The sequence below is a fragment of the Arachis duranensis genome, chromosome 10 (assembly GCF_000817695.3).
Source record: "Arachis duranensis cultivar V14167 chromosome 10, aradu.V14167.gnm2.J7QH, whole genome shotgun sequence".
Classification (NCBI taxonomy): Eukaryota; Viridiplantae; Streptophyta; class Magnoliopsida; order Fabales; family Fabaceae; genus Arachis; species Arachis duranensis.
The window spans coordinates 85,595,145-85,607,198 of record NC_029781.3 but is presented as its reverse complement, the minus strand read 5'-3'; the positions used below and the strand labels follow the sequence as shown (position 1 = coordinate 85,607,198).

Genomic DNA, 12,054 nt, shown 5'->3' with positions numbered 1-12,054 from the left:
AACGGTTGGAAAATGAGTCTTTCTCCATCTTTGTTGATAATATCCCTGAAAATATTTTGAAGAATGAATTATTCTATCTGTTTAATTGGACTGGACGCATTATGCATCACAAAAACAAAAGGGTGGTAATATGTATGTTTTTGCGTTCATCCGATACACAACAATAGGTGGAGCTTTGAAGGCTATAACAGAAATGAATCGTATGAAGTTGAGAGGAAAGATTGTGTACGTCAGAGAAGCGAAGTATAGACGAACAACTCAGACAAAGGTCCAAAAGACAGCTCAGGAAGAAGGTGATAGTCGGAACAAGACAAATTCTCAACCTCAGGAAGGAGATAACCAAAGGCAAGTAGAGAAACTAACAAGGCACCACAAAGAGCCATACTCGCCTGGAAATGGGTGGACAAAGAAAGTGAAAGTATCGGTGGTGAAAGAGAATTTGGAGTAGCTACAGAGAAGTATGGTCGGCAGTACGACGAAGGCAATTGATTTAAGTTCCTTGAAAAATATGATTGGAAAAAACCTGCCTCAAGTTGTCCAAGTATAGGAATTGGGAGCATATAAAGTTCTTTTGACCTTTGATTCTGTATTGAATGCAGAAGAAGCATGTACGTTTAAAATGTATAGTCTCTTTCAATTCTTCCATAGTATATGGAGATGGGATGAGACGGAGCAATGTGAAACTCGAAGAGTGTGGTTAGAATGTTACGGAGTTTCGTTACATACGTGGTTAGCAGATATCTTTAGTATGTTAGGAGGCCAATGGGGGAAAGTAGTCGGTTGTGACAAAGTGACAGAATCGTGCATGTCTTTTAGCGTTGGACGAGTGCAAATTGATACTTGTATCATAGATATGATTAATGAACAGGTCCATATCACAATAGGTATCAGTGTATTTGATGTGCTATTGAAAAAGTGGGACGAGAGGCTTTTGGATTGAATTGTTATGAAGAAGCTAATGAAAAAAGTGACTAACGTTGTGAACAACGAAGAACAGTTGCAGAAAGAGAATGTATGGGTACGAACTTACGGAGTGCACGGGCTACAAAATCGGCGGTTTTCAACTACTAGGTTGCCGATGTGATGGGGGAGCTGAGGGAAGACGGAGAAGATAAGAGCAGGTTGGTAATTCCTAAAATTATTTTGAATGAACGGATTAATGATCATTCAAAACAAAATCAAGTAAAAATGGTAACATATCAACCAATTTATGAAAGAATTGAAGGGAGAGCGGATTGTGTGGGATATAATCATATTAATTATGAAGCTGATTCTGAAGATACAGTAACATGGATTTATGAAGGTAACTTTAATGAATTAGAAAGGAGGGAAAAAAGGAATAAGAAAAAGAAGGTTTGTTGTAGGCTTGGTGCTAGGCTCAACAATTCAAAGATGTCCAAAAAAGATAGAGAAGGATCTTTGGACCCGGCTTCCTCAATCAAACGGTTCGGTGATGTTGAGTTGGGTCTAGAATCTGAGTCAGGCTTGATGAAAATAGAGCACGGTTTTCACGATAGGGATGGGCATGCTAGAGAAGGGTCTACCACAAGTATGCAGGAAGCTGCATTTGCAAAACTTGCGCTAGAAACTAGCACGGAGAAGATTGAAGGAGACCGAATCGGTGTTGAAGGAGGAAAGCTAAAGACTGGCCACGACAAAGGAGGTTCAACGTGGCAAGAAAAATGCGCAACCCTGACGCCACCTATGTTGGGTCATGAGATCGAGGAAGAGTTGGTGGCGGAGAACCAAGCCGCTACTTTTTTGGCGGTGACATTGAATGGAGGGACTGGTGGGTTGGGTGTGTATGTTGATGATGATGGTGCAGAAGACGTTGATGAAGAAACACGTGATAGGGATGGCATTGTGAATAATAGTGGCATGGGTTTTGGCACAAAGGGAACAACATTGACAAAGAGATAGGGAGAGCTATCGGAACATAATTAAAAAGTAGTTGGAAAGAGGGTGGTTGATGATGGTGGTTCCGACAAGAATGAAGGAAGTGAGGAAAACATAAATAATATTTTGGAAGAGCAGATGCTTGAAAATAGAAAAACTTAGGACCTAGCGTTGGAATCAGGTGCAATTTTATACAATGAAAAAGATGATATTATGGATATTCTCCAAGCACAGAATGAAGAAATTGCTCAAAAAAGAAGATTGGCAAAATAGAAAGAGAAAGCAAAACACTGCAGGCCCAAAAATAAAAAAAAGTGTGTAATAATTTATTAAAATATTTTGTTCTTGGAATGGTAGGGGGTTAATGGTTGATGGAAAATTGAGCATGGTCAAAAACCTCAAGAAAAAATTTAAGTTGAATACGTTGGGCTTGTTTGAGATTAAGTGACGGGTAGTGACGAAATTTGATGTAATAAGAATTCAGGAGAGTGATGCTGCGAGATGAGAATGTGTTGAGTTGGAGGGTGCCTCAAGTGGTTTACTATTAATTTGGGATGAAATAATGTTTAAAATGAGTGGTTGTTATAAAGGGGAGTTTTAGTTGTGTGTTGAAGGGGTCTTACAAAAAATAATTTCAATTATGCTTTCTGTGGTGTATGGAGTTCATACAAGAGAAGAAAAATTTGTTGCGGGAGAAATTGAGTAATATTGCAGAGTATGTCAGCTTTTATGGGAGACTTCAACGAGATTGTGCAGATGGAGGGGAGAAAGGATGCTATCAAATTAACAGAGTTGTAGTAAGAATTTGTTCTTGTATGGATACCTGGAGGGAGAGCTTGGTCTCTGGGAATCGATGCCAAGTTGTTATCTTCGGTGCCGACCTTCGAGCTTTGTGATAATCCGAGCTTTTACTCCAAGAGGATGTCCAATCGCGTAGAGTTTTGAGCAAGAAACAGGGGGGAGTGTAGCTGCAAAGGCACTCCGAAACTTAAGTTAGTATTGAGAATTTAATGTGTCCTTTAGGATGGAAGATCATACCTTTTTATGGGTGGCCTGTGCAAGTCGGTTATGCTCTTGCTTTATTGCCTGTATTGAAGAGCAATAACTAGGTTGGACGTTTCACATTTGGAAAGCAGTCCGTTGAGCCGAGTTGTAACGTAAGTGGCCGATTAATGGCGTTATTGCCAATCAATAACTGTAATGTCGAATTATAATGCCAGCTTTCTGAATAATAACGTGAATAATGCCGAGTTATGAATGATAATGCCGATTTATGATGTTGGATTTGTAACGGCTGGATCATAGCCCCCAAGCTTGGCCTAGGAATTGTGTTTAATGAAGCAGGTTGAGCTTTTTAATGAATAGGTCGGTTATTTGAGTTGGTGCATAACTCAGCATTTTGACGTGGTCTAGGAGCCCCCAGTTCAAGATGCTTTGTTAAACAATTTTTAATGCTAAGCAGTATTATAATTAGGAGAGAGAAAAATTGAATGTGCGGTGCAGGTGGTGCGTGTTCCCAATGTTTGTGATGGCTTTTGATATGATTGATTGTGTTGGTTTCGAGAACCGTTTTTAGTGGAAAGTTAATAGTTTTTTGGAGTCCAAGGGTTTTTGTTGTTTGGTTCAAAGTTTGTATGTGTGTCAGGTCTTGAGGCAACTTAACTGTGCTCCCTCACAACTTCATCCTAATGGATGGACATTTTTGTGAGATTTTGAAGTTTTGATGGATTATTTGGAGGAGGTTCCTTCTGTGGAGTTGTTCTTTTCTTTATTTCAAGCAAAAGGTGTTTGGAAAGGGGGTGGGTGAATTTGAATAGCTCCCCAATGTTTGCTATTTTTAAATTGTATAAGTCGTCCTTTAAGGATTTTAAGGAGATGTATCTGAAGATTACCTGTGCTGAAGGGCAGTTTCCATTTTACATTGATGAGCATTTAGCAGAGAGATTTCCACTTTCGTGGTGTTCGGAGCCTCAGAACATTTTGGGGCCAGAAATTATTAGCGCCAGGAACGAATGTATCATTGAGTATTTGGTGGAAGTTATTGATTGGAAAGAGTTGTTGTCGGTGTTTGATTTGCTAAAATGGGAGGAGGATAGGCAGGCTGTGGTAGATTATTTAGGTGAGTTTGATTGATATTTTTGTATTAATAGAACTTGAAGTGTAGCTTTAATGTTTTTGGTTTTGATGGTTTCAGGTGGAAAGTATCCAGGGGTGTCGGCTTCTACTCTGAGAGCTCGGGTTAAGAGAAAAAATGTTGATAAAGAGGGTTCTACTTCCAAAGTAGAAAAGGCTGTGGGTGTTGGTGAAGTTAATCAGCCGAAGCCGGGGAGGAGGAAAGTTATTTTGAGGAAAAGGAAGGCAAATGTTGTTGATTTATCTGAATGTTCTGAAGATGATGTGGGTGAGGTTCCTATTGAGGAAATCCAAAGTTTTTTCAAAAGTCAGTAGAGATTGCATGATGTTACCAATCAAAGTGATGGATCGTCTTTGTGGGGGAAAGACTTTCCCTATATGGCTATTGCCGATGATGTTTGTCAAAATTTGTCTGATGTAACGTTGGCAGAGGAAGTTGGTGATGTCGCCATAGATCAATATATGCAGGTATTTGTATTTTTGAGTTTGTTCCTGGTTTTTGATATATTCGTGGTAGGTTGAAGATAGTGCTCTTTATCTTTGTTTGTAGGTAATTGGTTTTAGGCTTGCCAGTTTGGAGCGTAGCCAAGAGAAGAAGCATCGGAAGGTTGCTGAGCTTAAACAAGATCCGACTTTGAAGGAGGAGCTGGAATTGAAGGGTAAGAGAGTTGCTGAGTTAGAGTCCAAGTTATCAAAAATGGAGAAGGAGCTGAAGGAAATTAGGAAAAATTATTCGAAAGAGGTGGAAGATGTTAGGAAGAAAGAGGCTGATCTTTCTAGCATGAGTGCTAAAGTAATTGAAGTTATAGCGAAGTTGAAAGATGTTGAAAAACAGAGGGGAACTGAGATTCTTGACTCATTCGTGGAGAGTTTTGAGCGAGCTTGCCAGCAAGCTAAATTCCTCGCTCCTGATGTTGACTTGTCTCAGATGGATCCGGGGAAAATCATTCAAGATGGGGCCATGGTGGAAGATGATGATGATGTTGAGGGGGAGGCTGAAAATGGTTGATAGGATTTTGGTGTAATTTTGTTTTGTTTTTGTTTGAAAACTATGCTGCTCATGTGTTGGGCTTTTGTGATTTGTAACTTATATTTTGCTACTGTCCTTTCAAAAACAAACTTGGATGTTTCTGTTTACATGCGGTTTCTGCATGTTTTGAATATGATATTTGTTTGTCTGTGTAATATGTGGGTATATTTCTATTTTGTGACTGTGGTACTGAAGGTAAACGTGTTAATGGGGCTAATAGTATAATGCCTTTGTATGATGGAGAAGCATAAAAAGGTTTGAGTAGACCGAGCATATAGGTTGTGTTTGATCATATCTGGAGTCTGAATGGTCGACAGTAATTTGCGGGAGATTTTGAAAAGTTGTTTCCTGAGTATTGCTCTGACATCTGTTTGAGTGATTTATTTTGAGTGGTATGATTTGAGAGAAGATCGGAAATGTACCGAATGATCGGATTCGGATTGTAGTTGGTATTTTGAGATCAATAATTTGAGGGATTAAGTGATGAGATTTGAATGATCGGGTTCCGTTTTAAGGTCGGCAGTCGGGTAGACTGATTGTATCCGAGTTATTGGATTCCGTTTTAAGGTCGGTTCTTGGACTGAGTGATTGTATCCAAGTAACCTAATTCCGTTTTAAGGTCGGCTATTGTATTTAATGATTGTATCCGAGTGATCGGATTCTATTTTAAGGTCGGCAGTCGAATTGACTGATTGACTCCGAGTGATCGAATTTCGTTTTAAGGTCGGTTCTTGGATTGAGTGATTGTATCCAAGTAACCTGATTCCGTTTTAAGGTCGGCAATTGTATTTACTGATTGTATCCGAGAGATCAGATTCCGTTTTAAGGTCGGCAGTCGGATTGACTGATTGACTCCGAGTGACCTATTTTGGCATATGATCGGTGTCGATAATGTCCGAATGGTCGGGGTGACATTATAGGTCGGCGTTATATGTTTATTAATGAAACAGAAGTATGAAATGGAGGAAATAAAGATTTGATGAAATGAGAACTTTGTTTATTGAAGAACCCTTGATTTCAAAGGCCCAGGTAGGCTAGCCTTGTTAAAACCTCTCCAAGCAAAACCCTTGTGGGAAAAATCTTGGTAGTAGGAAAAAGAGTACTTGCCTGTCCCTAGTATTAACTGTTATATAACTTTAAGGAAGATACATTGCAAGTATTAGGGAGATCTTTACCCTCTAAGGTTTGTAGTCGGTAGGCTCCATTTCCGATGACTTCTGTGACTCGGTAAGGGCCCTCCCAGTTAGCTGATAATTTGCCATGTGCTAATGGTTTCCTAGCTTGTTCTGTTTTTCTGAGGACAAGGTCGTGGACTTGGAAAGACCTTGGTTGAAGTCTCTTGTTATATCTTCGAGCTATGTGTTGTTGCATAGCCAAATGTTTGACTGCTGTTAATGATCTTACTTCTTCTGCGAGGTCGAGTTCAGTTCGCCGAGCCGTGTCTTTTGTAGTCTGGTCGGCAAATTCAATGCGTAGTGAGGATTGGGAGATCTCCACGGGTATCATGGCATCAGATCCGTAGACTAGCCGAAAGGGTGTCTCCTTTGTTGTTGAGTGGACAACGGTGTTATATCCCCATATGATCTCTGGGATAAGCTCGGCCCAGAGGCCTTTTGCCTCATCTAGTTTCTTTCTTAGAGCATGTAGTATTACTTTATTTGCAGCTTCAGCTAACCCGTTTGTTTGCGGGTGCTCTACTGAGGAAAAGTGTTGTTTGATTTTCAAGTCCTGCAAGAAGGATGTGAATTTTTGGTCGGCAAACTGGCGACCATTATCTGTGATAATGTGCCGAGGAATGTCGAATCGACAGATAATATATTTCCAGATAAAAGAAAGCATTTGTTGTGATGTAATCTTGGCTAGAGGATGTGCCTCTATCCATTTGGAAAAATAATCAATTGCTACGAGGAATTTTACCTGTCCTGCTACCGTGGGGAAAGGGCCGAGGATATCTATGCCCCATTGGTTGAACTGCCAACTTACCTCAGAACAGTGTAAGAGTTCGGCCGGGAGATGTGTGATCGGACTATGTTTCTGGCAATTGTTACACCTCTTTACTTTTTCATGGCAGTCCTATCACATCGTCGGCCAGTATAGTCCAGCTCTGAGTATTTTTGAAGATAAACTTCGGGCTCCGAGGTGTGTACCATAGATCCCTTCATGTGCCTTGGCAAGTGCAAGCTCGGCTTTTGTTCTGCAAAGACATTTTAGTAATGGACGAGAAAATCCTCGTCTATATAGGCAGTTATTATAAACTATGAAATAGGAGGCTTGTCGGCGAAAGTGGTGGATATTTTCGACATTGCCTGGTAAGTTTCCTGTCTGAAGATAGTCCATGTATGGAGATCTCCAGTCTGCTTCCTGTGTAACACTTATGATTTCTGTAAGCTCAATGCTTGGCTTAAGCAATATAGATTGGTAAAGGGATGACCTGTTTGGTTGAGTACTGGCTAGTTTAGACAGAATATCAGCTCGACCATTACTCTCCCTGGGTATGTGCTATATTTCGTATTTAGAATATTTTGAAAGTAAATTTTGTACAATGTCAAGGTATCTAGAAGCAAATGGTTCTTTACTTGGTATAAGTTGTTTACCTGCTGGACGATGAGTAAAAAGTCGCAGTATACCTTAAGTTCGGTAATGTTTAGGTCGGCAGCGAGTCTAAGGCCGGCAATTAAGGCTTCATATTCACTTTGGTTATTGCTCGCTTTGAATGAGAAATGGAGGGAATGCTCGATGACATTGCCGTGGGCATCATCAAGTATGATACCTGCTCCACATCCTTGTGGGTTGGAGGAGCCGTCGACGTATAAGGACCATTCGATGTAGTCCTCGGCTGTGTCTGATACTGAGAATTCAGCGATGAAGTCGGCTAAGAATTGGGATTTGATAGATGTTCGCCCTTCGTATTTGATATCAAATTCTAAAAGTTCCACCGATCATTTTACTAGTCGGCCAACCAGCTCTGGTTTCTGAAGGACTTGGCGTAGAGGATGATCTGTTCGAACGTGGATTTCATGGCTTTGAAAATATGGTCGAAGTCTTCTGGCCGAGAAGGCATTCTGTAATATTTTGCTTGTAAAATAGATAGGGAACTGCTGCTTTTTCCTTTCTGCAACAAGAGTGGAGCTTACAGCCCAATTAGTTATAGATAAATATAAGAATAATGGTTCCTCTTGTACGGGGGTTTGTAAAATTGGTGGTTTTGAAAGAGTTTCTTTGATAGTTGTGAATGCTTGTTCACATTCATCAGTCCATTGGAAAGCTTTTTTTCTTTTTTAAAGTTTGGAAAAAATATAAAGTTTTAGAAGCTAAGCAAGGTAATAATCTAGAGAGTGCAGCAAGTCTCCCTGTTAACCGTTGGACTTCCTTGATGGTATGAGGACTTGCCATGTCCAAAATAGCTCGGCATTTTTTCTGGATTTGCCTCGATACCTCGGCTAGTGAGCAGGAAGCCGAGAAATTTGCCACTCTGGACCCCAAATGTACACTTCTCGGGGTTTAGCCGCATGTTGTATGTTCTTAGTTGTCCGAAGATTTCGGCGAGGTCATCAAGGTGATTGTTGCCAGTTTTTGCCTTGGCGACCATATCGTCAACGTAGACCTCAATGTTTCTGCCGATTTGTTTGGCGAAGACTTTGTCCATGAGACGTTGATATGTCGCACCTGCATTCTTAAGGCCAAATGGCATGACTTTATAACAATAGTTTCCATATTCAGTAATAAAGGCTGTCTTATTTTGGTCGGATGGATGCATTTGGATCTGGTTATAACCAGAATATGCATCCATAAAGCTGAGTTTTTCAAAACCAGATGCATTATCAATTAAGCAATCAATAGAAGGCAAATGGTAGGAATCTTTGGGGCATGCTTTATTGAGATCGGTGAAATCAACACACATGCGTCATTTACCGTTATGTTTTTTAACCATGACGACATTCGCCAGCCATGTTGTAAATCTAATTTCTCGGATGAAGCCCGCGTTGATGAGCTTCTTGGTTTCTTCCAGGGAGGCTTGTTTTCGGTCATGGCCCAGATTCCTCTTTTTCTGTGTTACTAGTCGGGCAGATGGGTCTAATGCCAACTTGTGTGATATGATGGATGGATCGATGCCTGGCATATCAGCTGGGGTCCAAGCAAACAGATCGGCATCTTGTTGTAAAAATGCTCGGAATGAGGATTTTTCTTCCGAGGATAATGTTGAACCGACGTATGTGAATTTGTCTGTGCTCTCTGTGAAATAGATTTTATGCAGGTCTTCTGTTGGGGTTGGCCTCTCCAATGTTCCCACTCTGGGGTCAAGTTCGGCCAGCATTTGTTGGTCGTTCATGTTGCCGATGCTGTGAACATGGGCTTTTGTGTTTCGGCTAGGTCTTTTGAGACTATTGTTGTAGCATTCTCTGGCTTCTCGGGCATCACTGTGAATGGTTGCAATTGTGTTATCCTGCAAAGGGAACTTAACACAAAGACAAATTGTAGATACTATAGCACCGAATTTATTTAAGAAAGGTGGAGAAAAATAGGACATCGGCACTACTCTAGGATCCAGCAGCACCTTTTTTACCAGGAGGTCTCCGAGCTATACGGAGATGATGACTGGGTCATCTAAGTTTGGTATACCTTTGTAATGATCGGCTGTCTGGAATGTTATCTGTAGGGATTGTGGTATTGCCTGCTGTTGAGTTTGATCAGCGTTGATGGAGAGCATAGCTCGGTAAGATCGCTTTCTTGCCGAACTTGTTGTTCCTCCACCTGCAAAACCTTCAAAAATACAGTTAATAATACGCCTTGGTTGGTCGGGATGGCTGGTGTCTGGCCGATCTTTATCTCGGCCATGCTGTGTTGCTGGGTGTTGTTCGCCAGGAGTGGTTGTTCGTCGCTGCATGCGGCCGGCGATGTATTTGTCCAGGTGGCCTTGCCGAGCTAATCGCTCTAGAAGGTCTTTGGCGATGATACACTCGTCGGTAGTGTGTCCGTGCTTTTGGTGGAAGGAGCAGTATTTTGATCTATCCGCGTTTATTGAATCCGGGTAATTACCGGCTTTTCTTGGAGGTTTGATCAGCTTCGAATTCAGGATTTTCTTGATGATATCATCGCGTTTGGTGTTGAACTGAGTGTAGGACTCATACCGCGAAGTTGGTTTGTAGTTCTTCTTTTTGTCTCGAGCTCTATCGTCGTCTCTATAATGAGGTTTTTTTGTTTTTTGAACTTGTCGAAGTTCCTCGATGTCGATCTGACCTTTTTCCTTTTCACAGAATTCAGCCATAGTTTTAGGTTTGGCCACAGCAATAGTTTCTTGGAATTTTCCTGGTCGCAATCCGCTTTTTATGGCGTGCAGTTCAACCTCGGGGTGGAGGTCGGGTATACTTATGGCTATCTTTGTGAAGCGCGTCATGTAGTTCTTGAGGCTTTTGTGTTGGCCTTGCTTGATTGTGTTCAGGTAATCGGAGTCATGCAGGTAGATGGCCGATCCAGCAAAGTGCTCTTCAAAGGGCTTTGATATGTCTCAAAATCGAGAAATAGAACCTGCAGGCAAAGAACAAAACCAATTAAGTGCAGGACCGTCTAAGTAAGATGGAAAGCAACGACATAAAACTTTATCAAATGCACAGTTTACTATCATTATGGAGGTGAATTTCTTGATGTATTTCTTCAGATCACCTAACCCATCATAGAGAGTTAGGATAGTCGGCAGGGTGAACCTTTGGGGTAGCACGAAGTTCATCACCTCTGCCGTGAATGGTCCAAGGGAGCTTTCCTGATTGTCGTCCTCATCGTCTGGCCGAGCTTTTTCATTATGCTCTGGTTGCTCCTTTTCGTGCTGAGCAGTGTCAGAGACATGTGTCGGTCCTAACTGATGCTCGGTTTTTTTCTTGTCGGTCGTTGTTGTTTTCAGTTCGGGTATTATTCAAGTTGGCAATTTGATTTGCCATTCTTTGGTTCTCCTCGGCCATGGCTTGCCGCAACTCGGTTACCATTTGAAATAGTTCGGATGATGTGGGTGGAAGTCGTTCAGCCATGACTACAAGTGAAGACCTTGAGACCGATGATATATGGGGGGGATTATATTTTTGGCCCCACAGTGGGCGCCAATTGTTCTTGTATGGATACCTGGAGGGAGAGCTCGGTCTCTGGGAATCAACGCCGAGTTATCTTCGGTGCCGACCTTCGAGTTTTGTGATAATCCGAGCTTTTACTCCAAGAGGATGTCCAATCGCGTAGAGCTTTGAGCAAGAAACAGGGGGGAGTGTACCTGCAAAGGCACTCTGAAACTTAAGTTAGTATTGAGAATTCAATGTGTCCTTTAGGATGGAAGATCATACCTTTTTATGGGTGGCCTGTGCAAGTCGGTTATGCTCTTGCTTTATTGCCTGTATTGAAGAGCAATAACTAGGTTGGACGTTTCACATTTGGAAAGCAGTCCGTTGAGCCGAGTTGTAACGTAAATGACCGATTAATGGCGTTGTTACCGATCAATAACTGTAATGCCGAATTATAACGCCAGCTTTCTGAATAATAACATGAATAATGCCGAGTTATGAATGATAATGCCGATTTATGATGTTGGATTTGTAACGGCCAGATCAGAATTGATAAAAGAAGATATGCAACTGATGGACTTTTACTTAACGAACTTATAATTTGATTGACAGAATTTTAATAAAATTGGAGTGGTTAAAGATGTTTTCCTATATACAAAATTAGGAGTACACTATAAGAAGGAAGAGCACAAAAAATAGTTGATGATTTTTTTTACAATTTTTGTTTTTTTTTTTAACTTTTCTAGCTATTTGTTTATTGTTGTTCTTGCTCTACTTATTGTATTGAGCTCTTTTAAAAAAAATACATAATATATAAATATTTTTATATTAAAAAGAATTTTGTAAAATAGATATTAATTAAATATATTTTAAAAGTATTTTTCAAAGACTGGCGACGACTTAACAAATAGTACGCTATAGTCCTAATAATAGTTTAGGTAGGTAGCTACTAGC

General features: G+C 40.8%; 1 protein-coding gene across 1 annotated transcript; it reads right to left on the bottom strand.

The window, feature by feature from the left end:
- Positions 1-6,178: 6,178 nt before the first annotated feature.
- On the bottom strand, positions 6,179-8,960 carry LOC107470527 (uncharacterized). Its single transcript, XM_016089927.1, has 4 exons — positions 8,495-8,960; positions 7,654-7,982; positions 7,207-7,558; positions 6,179-7,011 (listed from the first exon to the last, which is right to left on the bottom strand). The coding sequence occupies exons 1-4, from the start codon at positions 8,958-8,960 to the stop codon at positions 6,179-6,181; spliced, it is 1,980 nt and encodes a 659-aa protein (XP_015945413.1).
- Between the last annotated feature and the right edge of the window lie 3,094 nt (positions 8,961-12,054).

Bases quoted from the DNA above. Each gene is read 5' to 3' on its own strand.
- LOC107470527 (XM_016089927.1), bottom strand. From the start codon at position 8,960: ATGTGTGTTGATTTCACCGATCTCAATAAAGCATGCCCCAAAGATTCC. The intron at 7,983-8,494 runs GTATCGAGGCAA...TGGAACTTTTAG, and splicing joins CTTCCTGCTCACTAGCCGAG to AATTTGATATCAAATACGAA. The intron at 7,012-7,206 runs GTACACACCTCG...AATGGGGCATAG, and splicing joins GGCACATGAAGGGATCTATG to ATATCCTCGGCCCTTTCCCC.